The 16,426-nt window shown below is 37.3% G+C and overlaps 2 protein-coding genes across 3 annotated transcripts; both read left to right on the top strand.

Moving 5' to 3' along the window:
- Positions 1–1,984: 1,984 nt before the first annotated feature.
- On the top strand, positions 1,985–6,573 carry LOC131798859 (chymotrypsinogen B-like). 2 transcript variants are annotated; one of them, XM_059116522.2, is made up of 8 exons: positions 1,985–2,140; positions 2,381–2,578; positions 2,965–3,177; positions 3,963–4,126; positions 4,355–4,508; positions 5,007–5,042; positions 6,043–6,149; positions 6,479–6,573. In XM_059116522.2, exons 1-7 carry the CDS (start codon positions 2,086–2,088, stop codon positions 6,141–6,143), a joined length of 921 nt encoding a protein of 306 aa, XP_058972505.2. In that variant the 5' UTR covers positions 1,985–2,085; the 3' UTR covers positions 6,144–6,149; positions 6,479–6,573. The 2 variants fall into 2 exon arrangements, with proteins under 2 accessions (XP_058972505.2, XP_058972504.2); XM_059116521.2 differs by having other exon boundaries at positions 4,995–5,042.
- A 3,942-nt stretch (positions 6,574–10,515) lies between these two features.
- Positions 10,516–15,022, top strand: LOC136276845 (chymotrypsinogen B-like). Its single transcript, XM_066172709.1, has 8 exons — positions 10,516–10,570; positions 10,879–11,076; positions 11,415–11,627; positions 11,844–12,007; positions 12,932–13,085; positions 13,636–13,659; positions 14,402–14,508; positions 14,955–15,022. Exons 1-7 carry the CDS (start codon positions 10,516–10,518, stop codon positions 14,500–14,502), a joined length of 909 nt encoding a protein of 302 aa, XP_066028806.1. The 3' UTR covers positions 14,503–14,508; positions 14,955–15,022.
- The last annotated feature ends 1,404 nt before the right edge of the window (positions 15,023–16,426 follow it).

The raw sequence follows: 16,426 nt of genomic DNA, 5'->3' as shown, positions 1-16,426 counted from the left end.
TTTCAAAAAATTGAGGCACAGCAAAATGTTGCGGGGAGACGCCAGTTGATCTGTTCGTCCTAATTAAATAATCTACTCAGCGTAAAATTGATTCCATGACGGTGATTTCAATACGGTTCAAAAAGAGCTAATTGTAGCCTAAGAAAAGATCGGAAAGTATGAAATAAGACTGCTCGCGAAAAGCGATAAAAAAATTTGAAAATTGAAATCATCCAAATTTGTGAAATAGCTAGTCTCTTTACTTGTCATATTTTCACGTTATTATGTACATGAAGGTATCGTTTTTTTAATTTCAAATGTATGGGATAAAAAAACTTGAAAAGACTGTTATCCTCGAAACAACTTGTGGGAAAAATTCTGAAATTCTACAATTAAGCCTAACATTAAACTACTGAAAATGCCCCTTGAAAAAAAACATTATCTACATCTGAGGGAAACCTCTAGTAGTGTTGAACACTTATTGCTCATTGTTTTTTATCTCTTTTTTCCCTTTTATTCAGAGCAATGAACCTATCATCAAATCACAGTATTTTAGAGAACGCATCAAACCCAATGTAGTGACCACAAGTTGAAGAAAAATAAATGGAATTAGCCTAAATATTGCTGATCTTTATGCATGTAGTTGATTTACAAAAAAGATTGATGCCCTTCTCGGGTTTTCACGTCACCTCGCATTTATATGTCTTACTACTACAAAGAGTGCATGCTCGTGGTCTCTTGCCACTCAATGTCTTTCAGGCCGGCGCAGAGGTTCAACTATTTCCTGCGCAAGAAGCATAAATTAATGGTAAAAGGCACCTAACGCGTTAAAACGGATGAAAGAAAAAAGCACGAAGTTTAATTTTGTCGCTTGCCGTTTTGTTAAACTTAAATCTTAATATTTCAAAACATCCCTTTTTCGGCATATTACAGGAATGAAAGTAAATGGAAAAACTGCACTCCACTCAACACTACACACTCTTTTTAACGGTATCTAAATCAAATATCCCTTTTTAATCACTCTGCTCTTAATGAAAATAAAAAAAAGGACATTTCAATTTTTTGAGGGAACATTTTCAGGATGTATAAGATGAATATCATGGTTTCGGTGGGAGATGAATTGCATATCTATATGAGGAGATCAGGCAAACATCTTCCCAGGTGTAGCCCCATTCCTTTTTCCTATTTATTTCTGTTTGTGTGGTCTATACTGAGTAGCCCTTTTTGTTTTTATTAAAGGCCTTTCCACATCAATATAACAACATCTAGAAAAAAAAGAAGACTACAAACTTTTGCAAAAAGGCTAATGAAGAGGAATTGCTCCTTTGGGCGTAAATTTTGGGTAACGATGGGTTTGTTCTCATAAAACCGCGTTAAAAAAGTAAACTATTGAGAAAAGGTGTTCTTCGTGTTGCAATAAAAAAAAAAAAAAAAAAAACTATTGAGAAAAGGAGCAAGTGCAGCTGTCTTTCGGATAAAGTTTCGACAAGCAGAATTAAAGTAGACCAATAAAGTTATTGAGGATCGTCAAATGTGGATTTTACGGTTTTGTACTTGTAGTCAGCTGCTTTCATAACCGATCTTTTGTTCGCGACCACGAAGAAACGATTGTTTAAAGACCAGTATGTAACTCTTTCACGTTTTTGATAATAACGAGGACAGAATGTCCGGCCATATTGAATTTTTTCGCAGTTGAACAATTAGCATTTGCATTCAAATAAAATTTAACTACTACGCAAAATAAAGAAAAAATTATGGATATTCTTTAAAAAGCTTGTTCTCCACCTGAACCATCGATGAGGTTAAATAGAAATGCGTTTGTTGTCAAGTATATGATACAGCATTTATAAACATAACAATGCCATTTGCATTCGAATTGAATTTGACACAACACAATATCAGACATAAAAGAAAAGGATGATCTTTTCAAAAACGTAGCCGCCAACTGAGTCATCAGATGTAGCCAAATAGAATGATCCTTTGGAAATTCGAACGACTTGTTGTTTGAGAAAGATTTCCGGTGAGGGGTAGCTGAGATCACACTAAAGTACATAAGAAAGGCATCAACCCAAGGTTGGTACCAAACTGGAGATCATTTCAGTCAAGATGAATCTCTGGATCGGAGTGACACTTTTGTGTCTTTCATTCTCATATTCTCAAGGTGCGTATTACAGATCTTTTTTCTTTGCATCTATCTGAGAATGCCGAGCAGAATAATAACGTATCTCACTTATTTTCATGAGTGAAAAATCATTTTTAACTCCAATTAGCGCTCTCTTAGGCCTGTGTTTTTGAATGCTTATTGATATCTGAAGGATTAGTTATCTAAAACTGTTTAGCCCTAGGCCACTTGACGAACTTGAATAACTAAAACTCGTCTAGATGTTGCTGTATTTTGCAGGTTGTGGAAACAAACCATTTTCAGCTAGAGTCGTGAATGGGGAAAATGCCACTCCACACTCCTGGCCCTGGCAGATTTCTCTCAGAGTAAATGGACGTCACATATGTGGAGGATCTCTCATCGATAGGGAATGGGTCGTGACTGCCGCCCATTGTGTGGATAGAAACCCGAGACCGAGTGGATACACTGTAGTCGTGGGTAAGTCGATGGTATACCAAGAAGAAAACAAACAAACAAATTAAAGAAACAAGAAAAAACCAAAGAACAGTAAAAAAGGAGAAACTAAACTCGTTACTTATCCTCTGGTTTTCACATTTTCAAAAGTTACAAACTTGGGTAATTCTGCAACTCAGTAATAGAAGGGGAAACATCGTTTAAGATGTGGGAAAAGTTGAGAATTAGACAGAAGAAGAAAAAGAGTGTTCGAAAAAGACTTTTCCAATCACAATCACTTTATTGATCAATCAAATTAAATGTTCTTGATGCTAACATCCCCGTTTCCTTGTCTTTTCAACCTCCCAGTTTTACTTGAGCTGACTTACCATCTGTTAAAATAAATGTTTTTGCAATAATGACGTCTTTAGGAGCCCACCGTCGAACAGGATCAACACAAGTGCAGAGGACCTTTCGTTTGAGACAACTGTTTAAACATGAAGGATTCAGTATGAGAAATCTGCGAAATGACATAGCACTTCTGCAGCTTGCTGGGTCTATATCACCCAGTCCTAAAGTCAACACGGTGTGTTTACCAGCTTCTGGGAGTCGGATTCCAGCAGGATCGCAATGCTATATTACAGGTAACTAGAATTTGTTTGAATGATTTGAACATAATTATTCCTATACCAGATCTAGTAAATTTGTTTTGCCGGCCGTATTAAGCAGACTTTTTCCTTTGTGATGGGCTTTTCCAATGGTTAGGACTCCTCGTGCAGAGTTGACTGCATTTGCTTCTTAGTCTTCTCCGTTATAGATTTCGCACTTCAATTCTAGATATCTTGATGAAATTGGTATTTTCAAGTTTCTGCAGTTTAACTCTCAAACCGTAATTTCGTTTGCACATAAATTTTGAGTAAATTTGGAAATAATTTGTTTTTGAACCTCAAAATGTAATCCAGCGATATAATTTCATACACACTTTGAAATTGCGGAGACGAAGATTGGTATTTTGTTCGGTGTAGCAGCATATCTGTCCTTTCAATTAAAACTATCAGAAGTATGCTATTTTGATAAAAAAAATCTCGTTAAGTTTTCTCTAAAGCATTCATTTGTCAAGTAGGTTACATGGTATAAAAATTGAAATTTGACGATAGGCAGTCTTAACCGTAAATTCATGATGTTTAAAATGCGGGAAAAACCACATTATGGAAAAGGCTCTGTGTATTTACACCATCACCGTCACTGCCCTTTTCAATGGTTAGTGAAACTTGATAGACAGTTTTATCGATGCTTCATTTTTCGCTATTTAATTGATTCAATGCTGCTTTGCAGAGGCATCGATCTGTTTTGAGACATATAAGCTTTGAGGACCATTAAATCAAATACATGGTAAAATTGAATAAACGTGTCATATTTGCGTTTGTAGGCTGGGGAAGAACTGTTGGAGGCGGAAATGCAGCGGACGTTCTCCAACAGGCTATGCTGCCAGTTGCCTCACACCGTGACTGCAGCAGAGTCAATGGACGACTGATTCCTGTCGATGAGAGATCAATGGTATGTGCTGGACGCCAAGGAAAAGGAGGATGCCAGGTAATTGAATAACACATTAATCTTTAAAATTAGAAACGGCGGTCACCCCTGCATTGAAGTGTGGCCGAACACAGTTGTAGCCCAAAATGAATGGCCAGTTTGGCTTACACAATCAACCGTGACTGGAAGTAAAAATAAACTCACTTTTCATTGACTTTCTTTTTGAAGTCATTGGATTGACGGATAATTATGTTTTATCATTATATCTATTGCTACAAAATTGCATAGGGTGACAGTGGCGGGCCTTTTGTTTGCAATGAGCGTGGACGATGGGTGTTGAGAGGTGCTGTGAGCTGGGGTCATTCGCAGTGTAGGACAGATCACTACACGGTTTTCGCTCGTGTAAGCAGCTTCATTAGCTGGATCAACAGCAAGAAGTCAGGTAAAACTTCGTAAGCCTACTTAGAGTCCAGTCCAGAAGAATGCTTTATGTTCAGTACGAAATGTCGAGAAATTGATACGAAGCTGGTTTTAGAAAAACTATCACGAACGAGTAAATTATCAATCTTCTCTGAGGATATCATACAAAACGTCATAAGAAACCAGTTCATAACGAGTTTTAAAGCATTCAAAGTCACTTGATTCTGAGCAATTTTGCATTTGCACAGATAATTTTCTATACAAATATTACGACATACCTAATAAGAATGTCAAAGTATTCCGGCAAAATTTGTATTTGAAAGACCTTTTGTTATTGTTAGAAACCTTGTTTGGACTAAGGGAAGGCTACCCTGTTTTCATTCTCTTAATCTTCACCTGTAATCAACTATTATTGATGCTTTGACATTATTATTGCAGCATTTCCTGAGGTCTTACGGAAATTATAGGTGACACTAACAGTATCATCCCTTCTTTTATTTTCTTCAAGGTGGAGGTGGAGGTGGAGGCGGAGGCGGAGGCGGCGGAGGCGGAGGAAGTAAGCAAACCTCAATATAATATATAATGCATGATATATAACACATCAGGAGAAAATTAGTAAAAGGGGTAAATTTTTCAGATAATGGCCTCTAGATATGTCAATTTCCAGAAAGTATTTACAGATAGCTCTTTGAACGGAGGTATGTTTCCGGACTTCCACAAGAATGCTAACACCGACCAGTTCTTCCGAGTTAAATTAATGCATTGGAAATTTGAGTGGTGACGAAAACGGTTTAGAAAGAGAAGGGAAGTCATAGTTTAAAGTTACTCTCAAAATGAAGTAGGCATTCGTTACCATCTTATAACTTCGATTGGAATGGCCATAGGTGACGCCCTGATTAACTTTTCGTATGTTTACCAACAACAAAATAGGGTGCCTCCTGGAAAAAGCGTCCAACGCACGCCCTTTCAAAGAAAACATTAAAAACTGTATATCACTAAAAAGCTTGAAAACAAAATAACGTTTTACCGATTTTGTTTCGATAGGCGCGCGCGAGCCATTAAATACAATACTGGCAGGGCTCGCTTTACTGAATTACCAGCCAAAGCGTTACCGCAGACCTTCAAACAAACTGGACTATATACGTAGCAGTCAGTAGATAATAGGTTATGTAATTGTGAAAGGCTTTTTATATATACCCATTGGCTCCTGAAAGTCTTTTTTGAAGTTGGACAATAGAAAATATTTCACTTTTTGTCACGTTCCGGGATGTTACGAGAAAAATGTTTTGAATTTCGTAATAATCTCACACTCTCACAAACACTGAGGTGAATGATTGTTTCAGAATGGATCAGAAAAAAGGCAAAGAAATCAGTTTATCTCTGTCAATATACCAAAAAATGGTCTTAAATTAATCTCGATGTACCATGTTGTCTCTTCGGCTGCTTGGAGGTGAATGGTATTTGCATGCTTATCACGTTCCGAAACAGCCAATCAGCGAGCGTGAAAAGCACTATTCACCTGTGTGTGTACTAATTAATGTAATTATTGTGACTAGATTGCATAGATAAGGACCGAAGGTGTCGCTATTGGACTCAGTACTGCCCATGGCATTCGTATGTGCGGACAAATTGCATGAAGACATGCAAACTCTGCTAAATTCAGGTATCTAATTTAGTTTTTCTATTGAGCATATCATCTTGTTAGTCTAGTTAGTAAATCGTAAACCTCTTGTCGACCTTAAAATCAAGCAAAGAAAAATATTAGAAAGCATCAAAGAACACTTCATTTCTTGTTTATGAATCGAGAAGCTTCCATCACACGAGTTCTCGGCCAGCTAAACGTGATCTTAGTGTTTATTTTCTTCAGAAGTAGATTTGCTAGGTCGAATACTTTTATCTGCGGGTAAACAATCATATAAGATTACAATTTGACTGAATTAAAGAAAACACTGACATGATTCATATCTTTGCATTTTTCTCTTTATTTCACAGCCATCAAAACCCACGAGGCTCGAAGCGACCTGAATTTAAGGCAAAGTTCTCACTTATGTACTTGAACAGAGCAAATTAAAGTGTTTTAAACAACATACTTCGTAGTATCCAATTTATAGTGATGAGCAACGTAGCATTTACCACATAAAATTTTGAATGCATATAATGAAAGTGGGGTCATTGAGTAACCAGAACCAATGGGAGGGAAGAAATCAGAATATCACTAACATCGTGTTCACATACAGTCAATCAAATGCCGCGTGCGAAATCTAAATTTTAACTCCTTAACCCCCTACGAGTGATAGGGATCTATAATTGCTCCCAACAATATCACCACTAAATCAAATATTTAGGTCAAGAGAATATAGGAAATAGTCGTGAACTCAAGAATTAAGCTCTTGATTGTTAGCCAGATTCTCCTCAGATATTTTCATATATCTAAAATCTCCTCAGTACATTTAGAAATGTATAGAGAACAGTATGGAGAACTTACATATTCATGTTAAGCCGGGTGAAAAGTTTAAACTATTGGTCTTTTAGTAATTTCCGTTTATGCATTATTCAGTTACTATTGGGACCTAGGCTGGTTAGATTAAAAAAAAAATAGCCAAAGCTTCTTGAAGAGAAATTGTCACCATGACACGAATTTTTTTTTTACATTTTCTGTTTGATAGCTGTTTTTTAAAATTAGGAATAATCAACCTTAGGAGCTAACGAGTTCTCCTTGACTTTTTTTGTGTATTGAAAGTACGATTTGGCGGCCAAAAAGTGTCATTATTTAACGCGCGGCCAAAACAATCATGTTACATAGCTGTGACGTAGAAAACTATAAAGACATGTCGGCAACAATGGTGGAGAAAGGAGAAATCAAGAAGAAAGGACGAACGTATTGCGTAGCCGGAGAGCCAAATGATGTTAGTTACAAGAATAATACACATATACCGGGTAGTTCTATACATTACTTTTCAAAGAATGTAGCTGTATGGCCAAAATGGACGCGTTGCGATCGTCGAGCTTTTGCTCTTCAATGTCGTCGGCTCCACACCGGCTTCGAAGGCGCCTGTTACGAACACATATTGTTAGTCAAATCAGGGGAAAATTTCCAATGAATTCAGCTGAAAAGAAATGCTGATTAGGGGGTCTGTTCCCACACCGAACACGATTGTTCAAGATTCTTTTCGGCTGACATTTTGCAAGCGAAGAATAGTGAGCTCCTTATTATTGTTTATTTCACGCACTTGAGATGTACTATCTTTCCAAATGACTACATTTGCACTTTTCTTATCGTATGAAAATCCTACCAATTGTAATTTCCATCGTATTTTAACAAAAGAAAAACATCATTTTTAATGAAGTTCAAGCTTACCGATAACCTGCTGCGTGAACAGTGCAAAACCTCTGGCGGATACTGGCATGTACACAAGCTCGAAGAGGCCATGTATTCTCTTAACCGAGGTTTCCGAAAATCCATCCCACGAGCCATCAATTTCCCCTTCCCTAAAGAAACTAAAAGTATCAACAGCAGCAATGTCATTGTGATAACAACGCTTCAACGAGATAAATAAAGAAGCACAAATTTTATTGGATTAGATGATTGCGAATCCAAGTGTTGTGTGAAAGTCGATGCGTAAGAAATAATTATAATACTGATGTCAGTTATTTCCTTTGAGCGGAATGGGTCATACGGCAACGCTGCACTTAAACTAAAGAAGTGTCTCTCTATTAAAATCCCCATATGAAATTAACTCGAATCAGATGACTAAGCACTCACTCGTTTTCCGTTCGGTTTGACCGGCTCGACGATCGCGACGATCTGCCCTCGCAATCTGTGAGGAAAGGAGCAACTTGCAGTGAAGCTGCCCGATGACTCCTCAGTGAAAAATCATCGTGCCTCGTGATACAGCCGATTTTTTTGTCAAAAGTTAGCCGATTCGGTTTACTAGGGAAATTTCTCTACAGCGACAAAACCTCAGAGCACTGACCGAGGGGAACTTTGCCCACACATATTGCTAAGGAATAAAATGTTATGGCAACAGAAACGAACATTCTTAATTCACCATAGGAAAAAAAAAACACAACGCAGCAAAGTAAACATTCAGTAAAAGAAATTTTTTGTCCTTATCTTGACCTAAAAACTGCAGGCGAGAAACCTTCTTTGTCAGACTTCGTCGAAATCTTCGTTTGATGCACGCAGTTCTGCTTCTTAGGGCTGAACCGTACTCGTAACTTCCATTTCTTCTCTACCACTTGAGTACGATATATTACAACCCTCGGTAGAGCTTGCTGAAGGTAGGTACAAAATGCAAGAGATGGAGAGATTTTTAGGTGTCAACTGAGAGTTTTCACAGTTTTCTGCGTCATCACCCGCTAATTCGTTACCAGTTCACGGGACACTCTAAAGACAAAATAAGAGCACTCTCAGGCCCGAAAAAAACGACTTTTTTCTTCTATCGGAATTGATTTGTACATGTGATAGGCAAAATATTTACTGGCTGCTTAAATGGCTACTTACTTCAATTGCGACGTATTTAAAAAATGATGCCTCAAATTTTGTTTCCTTGGGTGACTCCGGTGCATTTCGAGGCTACTCAAAAAGGTTTCGATATTGCTCGATACTATCACATTTCCTCCTAAAATTTGGTTAATATGGTATCAAAGCAATGCCCAATCATTACTTAAAATGCTTCTATTTTTTTTTGTTTTTGTTCTTAAACGGTTAAAACAACAACTTTTCAGGCTTCAAGAAACAGCCAAACGTTCAGCGAAAACTAGGTAAAACCACGTAGAAGCCAGGCAGAAACCAGGTAAATTTCGATAACCAAAAGACACTTTCCCTTTGATAAATTTTTTTTCTCCTCTGTTGTTTTATTGGGTCTGGTTTTAAAACAACACTCAGACTCCTTTAATTAATGATGATCTGTTTCGTTCACTTTGCGAAAATTCTAATTTATTCCAAGCCAAGCGAAACATTCTGAGCGGGATTAAAATAGAATTGAATTACTCTTGGTATACATTTAATTAAACTACTTCGATAACTCTTCCGTACAGCATTTTCCTGATTTTATGAGCAAATAAACAGACGACTCTCTCTCATAGTTAACCTTTGATTTAAGTTCGAAGTTTATTTAATGCAGTTCAGTATGAATACCTCAAATGAAATAAAAATTTCAGGCGAAAAGGCAGACCTATGTTAAAGAAATGAAAAAGAATATAAAAGAAAATACAGAGCAAGATAAACAAGATTCGCTTTTTAAATGAACTGGACGGTAGAACTCAACCTTGTTGAATAGCAAAAGTGTAAGTGGGGTGTCAGAATTTGCCATCATAAAATTAGTTGTGAGGAAATTAGACTGATAAGCCCAGATGAAATTTGGGAAGTCGATAGTATGATATTTACTGAACCATTTCTAAGCCCATCTTCCGTTTGCGACTTACAATACGCAGGTTTTTTTTCACCATTCCCAAACAAGATGATTCCAGGTAGAAACGTTTGAAAAACCTTTCCATCTGAAATCGACCATTATTTCATAATAGCGCAAAACAAAGTGTTTTCAACTCTAGCCACCTGATTAATCCTTTAGAATCAAATGCTCTTTGTATTCGAAGTTATAACTTATGGCATGTATATATATATAATTATTCAAAACAACTGCCTGTGAATAATTTTTGCTAACACTGCTAATTGAAACAAGAAAGAAATAGGTATTATTGAAAAAGGCAGCTTAGCCACCTGTGTAATCCATGTAGGTTAAGACAAATAATGGGTACTTTAACTCACATATTTTAATGAAAAATAGCTGAAAACAATTTGCATTTAAAGAGAACCTGACGATAGCGCAAATTAAAAGTGAAAAGGTTTGGATGTCATTAGTTAAACATCTTCTCCACCTGAATCATCGATAGGGTAAGATCTTAAAGACCGTTACGAAAGTTAAAAGAAGTAATGTTTGCACAGGATTTCCAAGCGAGAAACACCATCAAAGATAATATAGTCTATAAAACAAGGACCAATCTCAAATAGATATCATTCAGCCAGCATGAATCTCTGGATCGGAGCTGCACTTTTGTTGCTTGGAGTTTCGCATTCTAAAGGTATTAATCAAACTCGCATATGATCACTAAATACTCAGTCTTTCGAAGTCTTTTCGATTATGCGACCCAAACGGTACTTATCTCAAACAAGTTTCCCATCGAAAGCTCATATATAAGCGTTGATATATACCACAAATTGGTTGCTGTGTTTTGAGGCAAATATCTAGGGTTACACATCATGATAATCATTACGCATTAGTGCTTGCCTTCTTGAATGATTAGTCAGATTGCATTAACCAACATGGCTGAATCTCTACCTCTCATCTAGTAATATCACCATAAAATTAAAAGCCTTCTTCATTGTGTAGGTTGTGGAGTCAAACCATATACGGCTAGAGTCGTTAATGGGGAAAATGCCTCTCCACACTCTTGGCCCTGGCAGATTTCACTCAGAGTAAATGGACGTCACATATGTGGAGGATCTCTCATAGACAAGGACTGGGTCGTCACTGCCGCCCATTGTGTCGATAGGAACCCGAATCCAAGTGGATACACTGTAGTCGTGGGTAAGTCTGCGTAAACTAGTTTCCCAATTGCTGGATTACAATATGTAAATCAGAAATTAAAGAGAATACGTACTACAGTTGAAGAGAAAAGGGGAACTAAGCAAGCCGCAAATTGAACAGAAGAAGAAAAAGAGTTTTCGCGATGTTTTGCCTACTTAAGGAATGAAATTAAAAGAAAACGAAAACTGGAGAATTTATATCTGATTTATATGTTTCTGTTGTTACCATCCCAGCTTTTTGGCAATATAGATCTCAATATCTCAGTTTTACTTGAAATAATTAGTTGCTTTTGGATACATTTTTTGCTAAACTTTTTCAATTTAAAATTGCTCTGTCAGGTGCTCATAGTCGGCTTGGATCCACAGCAGTACAGCAGACCCATCGCTTAAAGAAATTATTCAAACATGAAGGATACAGTGGGAGACATCTGCGAAATGATATTGCACTTCTTCAGCTTGAAAGGCCCATATCAGCCAGCTCTAAAGTTAATACGGTGTGTCTACCAGAGTCTAGGAGCCGCATTCCAGCAGGAACACAATGCTATATTACTGGTAATTGAGATCTGCGTGTAGCACTCATTTTCAGCTGTACTACCAAACCTGGTGTGTTTAAATTCAATCGTTTCATACCAAAGAAACTGTAGAAATTTTCCTTGTCAGCTCGAAGTTATCTAGAAGTAACATGTTAGAGGTTATTGATTAAAATTGTCACTAAATGAAACACTACAATCAGGATATTTACAGCAATATGATCGTTTACGTTTGTAGGCTGGGGAAGAACTGTTGGAGGTGGAACTGCAGCGAACATTCTCCAGCAGGCTCGACTGCCGGTTGCTTCGCACAGTGATTGCAGCAGAATCAACGGACGTTTGCTTCCTGTTGATGATACCTCAATGATATGTGCCGGAGGTCAAGGAAAAGGAGGATGTCAGGTAATTAAATAATCCCTTTGATTGAACAAAAACCACCGAGCCTCTTCGTTACATGTCAACTCTGAAGCCCAGTGTCAAACTTGCAGTCTACAATTAAAACCTGAGATAAACAACATGGATAGATTTGCTCTAATTGCAACTCCACACATAATCTTTTGATCTTCTCTCTCTGGAACATCACACCTACTTCACATGAGGTTTACAACATGATTGATACCATCGCAAAATCAATCTTCGTTGATCAATTTTGAACTTTGGTGGTGTTGGTGAAATGCGCAGTAACAGGTATAATAAAGGCATCCTTTGCACGTAAATTGGCGCAATTTACCCCTGCTGGCCTTACGAGCTTGTCCGTGCACTATCTATACAAGCACGGTGGGTTCTTCATTTTAATGCACTTGACTGCTCCGAAACACTTCCACCAGTAAAACATCTTTAAGCTTTTCTTATTGCTCCTACTGGGTCGAATCATACCGTAAAGCGCCGAGCTGCCTGCGGGAGGTTGAGTAGTCAAACCCCAGACCGGACCAATTGTCAGGGTCTTAGAATAACCGAGGAGAATTTGTCGCCTTTGTTACAACATCCGTAACTGGATAGACATTGTAGTCTTCACGGATAAGGACGATAAATTTAACATTTGGCCCTGTCTCCTGCATCTTCTCTACACTAGTTAGCAGGAAACGTTAGAGTGGGACCTATGCACTTCTTGCAAAGAGTAGGGAATTTAGCTCCCCGTGTTGTGTTTGGCCTTGTTATTATTTATACAGGCCCCAATTTAAACCAAAGCTCAAAGCTGAAGTGGGCCCCCCCGTCAAAATTTCGCAACTAAGTGAATAAACACATATTAAATAAACAGTGGATTCCATTGACACCGAAAAAACACAACATATATAGATTTTCGTTTTAACATATGATTTACTATAGGGCGACAGTGGTGGACCTTTTGTTTGCGCGGAGAAAGGGAGATGGGTGTTGCGTGGCGCTGTAAGCTGGGGTCACAGGATGTGCAGAACAGATCACTACACTGTGTTCGCTCGTCTGAGTAGCTTCATTGAATGGATCAACAGGAAGAAGTCAGGTAATTTCATGGCTTTAGTGGGGAGAGAGCCACGCATAATCTTAAGGCGTCTAACAAGCGAACATGATATTTTGCATCTGAAAAAAATCATATAGTTTGCAGTCTTGGTATGAAAGAGAGAGGGGAAAATAAATTGACCAAGGTCGTGTGGAAAAGCAATGTCCTCACATTTTACTATCAAACTGTTTAACTCTTTGAAAATGCTATAGTCTATAAGGATTATAAGTGAGAGTTGAGTAACTTGCTATGGTAAAATCTATATATTCTACCCGAAAAAGCAATATTTTACCTTACCTGTATATGCTGGGGGTCTTATAATTCCATTTCATAGAAGTAATATCATACGGGATTTGAACCCCGTACTGAAATATGTTCAGAGAATAAGACGTTGAACTAAGGTTATCTCTAAGAGGAACCCACAAAGCTTCCCCAAATTGGATCACTTTCCCTTTCTGTATTCTCCAAGTAACCTAACACAGACTTTATTAACTATCACCTATTCGGTTGATTGATTGCGCTAACATTGTTATGATTTGTTAACTTCTTTAAGGTACCAGTGGAGGGGGCAGTGTTAGTAAGTAAACTTCAAATTATAATGTGTACATCGGTCAGTATGATACATGGAATAGAAATTGTGCGACAAACTCATGTGATTAATTATTAGAGTGTTTTATAAATTCTTAGAAATTCAGGCCAGCAGAATTACTTTATTGGATACGATTTAATATACGCTGTGACACGTTAATGCAAAACATAGTCTTGTGGTGCTTGTGAAAATGGAGCTTTTAAAATTAACGTGGCACACACAAATCATATGTTTTATTGGTAAAGCCAATTTAAATGTTAAGATGGAAGAAAAACTCTCGCAGGGGGGCATGATGATGTTCGTTTTTATTATTCTTGTCATTATTATTATCATTATCATTATTCCTATAATTATCATCACTGCTTTTATTATCTTTATAACTTTTACTGAATTAAAATTAATTAACAATCATTCACCTCAGTAAAGGTGAATAGTGGTGGATATTTACCGAACCGCAAAACAGGGAGTTAAATGTCCATCACTATCATTAATATTGAGGTTACTAATTGTTTTAGAATACACCAAACACAAAGCAATGTATTAGATTTTATCTGTCAATATACCGAAAAATGGTCAGGGGTTCTACTCAAAGACCGATTTTGTCTCTTTGGTGGCTCGAAGGTGAATAATACTTTTTAATCACTGTCAAACTGACGAATCAAGGTGCGCGAAAAATTAAGCCCTTTTTACCTGCGTGGCATATACTAATTAATGTAATTTTTGTGACTAGGTTGTGTCGATGGGCACAGTTACTGCCCGTATTGGACTAAGTACTGCTCATGGCATTCGTGGGTACAGGCAACTTGCAAGAAGACATGTAAACGTTGCTAAATTCAGGTATCTGCATATCAACGAAACCAATTGTGTTTTTGTCGAAAGTATGGTTTGTTCGTAACTTTAGTTCGTAACACGAAAAAATAGTAAAAACATTGAAAGAAAAACTTTAGTTCTTGTTTATGAAACGAGGAGCTTCCGTCACAAGGAATCCCTGATAACCATACGTTTAGCGTGATCTGTGTTTATTTTATTCGAAAGTAGACTTGTTCCATTTAAAAATAAATCTGCAAAAAATATTATCGAGGGAAGGAGTATAGAAGGAAGAGAAAATAAATTCATGTTATATTCTCTTGATAGAAGTAAATACAAGACTACACGTACATTGGCATTGACAAACATCAAAGTCTTTTATCCGCAAGTGAACAATTATTAAATATTATCTTTTAATTTAATCAAAGGACACTCTTGATTCGTAATATCTTTGTATTTTTTTCTACATTTTACAGCGAGAAAGAGCAGCAAGATGTGAAGTGAACTCTTAAAGGCAAAGCTCCCACTTAAGTATTTGGTAAAGAGCAAATTAAAGCATTTTAAACAGCAAACTACATAGCGTCCAATTTATTGCAATGAATCTGCTTGTAAAGTACGAGAAATGAGCAACGTATCCTGTGCTTCAGAACCTTTCTAATGCATGTACCGGAAAGCGGGTCATTTAGAAAATGGATGGGGACATGGTCACCGCCAGCGGCATAAACACTTCCCGAAATTCTTAAGCATGCACATAACATTCATGCGTCTTGAAGATAAAGGAGAAAACCTTATCTCTTTCTTCTTGTGTAAAAGGTCTCAGGGAAATTTTGAAGTTTTCACAAAATGAAAGAAGCTCACGGATAATGTCAATTTCAGGTGGCAAATCACGCCTCACACTGGTACATAAGAATTCACGAACCACGTGACGTTCCCCTTTCTGTAAAATCCACGCATCATAATTAATGTTGGCCTTACTAAGTCACGCATCACGTCTAAAAACCTCTGTCACCCTCAAATAGGAATGCAGTGAGCAGCGATGTCGCCATTTTCAATTACCTTGGTTCGGTGGGCAATAGACCTCTCTAGCTTTAGCTTTTCTCTTTTGGCGAAGAATTTATTTCTTTTCTCAAAATTTTGCGGGACTGGTTTTGAAAAAAGGATTTAGATTCCTTTGATTGAGGCTTTATCTGCAGTTTTTCTCGCTCTGCGAACATTCTGAATCATACAAACGCTGGCGAAACATTCGGAAGGAGATTAACGTAAAACTGAATTACCCCGGTTGTATATGCATTGAAACAATTCGATAATCATCAAATCACATTTTATGAAATGTTTCCTCAATAAAGCATTAGCCAGATCCATTTTGCAAGCAATGTACTTAGGACTCTCCCAAAGTTAAGCTTTGATTTAAATTTGATGTTCATTCAAAGGAATTCAGTATAAATAGCTCAATTGACATCGAGATTTCAAACGAAAAGCTAGACCTTTGAAAAGATAAGATTATATTTTTAAAGAACAAGAGGAAGAAAGGTAGAATCGCTCATTGATGAGGCACGTGATCAAAACTCGAAAGACAAGGGTTTCGTCGAAATGAATTAGGTCTCAGTAATCGGATCCCTGTGTTCACGCAAAGATTTCCGGGATCGGCACGAAGCAAATGTTACAAGTTGCTTAAAGGAAATATATATATGGCAAAAAAATGTTTTGATGTTCGAATAAACGATTTTGGAGATTGGTCATCGCTCTTTCGCAACTGTTTTATGAGAAGTGGATTTAGGGAAAAATTTATGAGCGTAAGTTTTTGTTTGAATAGCAATGAAATATGTGACAAAACCTACCGAAGGATAAACTTTTCTCTACGCACGTATGTGTAAGGTTTATTGCGTGGAATTGACATCGCGTAATGGGCTCGAAATTTAAAAATTTAACGTGTAAATTGCTAAGATAG

This window comes from Pocillopora verrucosa, chromosome 9 (genome assembly GCF_036669915.1).
Source record: "Pocillopora verrucosa isolate sample1 chromosome 9, ASM3666991v2, whole genome shotgun sequence".
Classification (NCBI taxonomy): domain Eukaryota; kingdom Metazoa; phylum Cnidaria; class Anthozoa; order Scleractinia; family Pocilloporidae; genus Pocillopora; species Pocillopora verrucosa.
This window is presented reverse-complemented; position numbering and strand designations above follow the sequence as displayed.

Bases quoted from the DNA above. Each gene is read 5' to 3' on its own strand.
- LOC131798859 (XM_059116521.2), top strand. From the start codon at position 2,086: ATGAATCTCTGGATCGGAGTGACACTTTTGTGTCTTTCATTCTCATAT. The intron at 2,579-2,964 runs GTAAGTCGATGG...TGACGTCTTTAG, and splicing joins TGGATACACTGTAGTCGTGG to GAGCCCACCGTCGAACAGGA. The intron at 5,043-6,042 runs GTAAGCAAACCT...TATTGTGACTAG, and splicing joins AGGCGGCGGAGGCGGAGGAA to ATTGCATAGATAAGGACCGA.
- LOC136276845 (XM_066172709.1), top strand. From the start codon at position 10,516: ATGAATCTCTGGATCGGAGCTGCACTTTTGTTGCTTGGAGTTTCGCAT. The intron at 12,008-12,931 runs GTAATTAAATAA...GATTTACTATAG, and splicing joins AAGGAAAAGGAGGATGTCAG to GGCGACAGTGGTGGACCTTT. The intron at 13,086-13,635 runs GTAATTTCATGG...AACTTCTTTAAG, and splicing joins GATCAACAGGAAGAAGTCAG to GTACCAGTGGAGGGGGCAGT.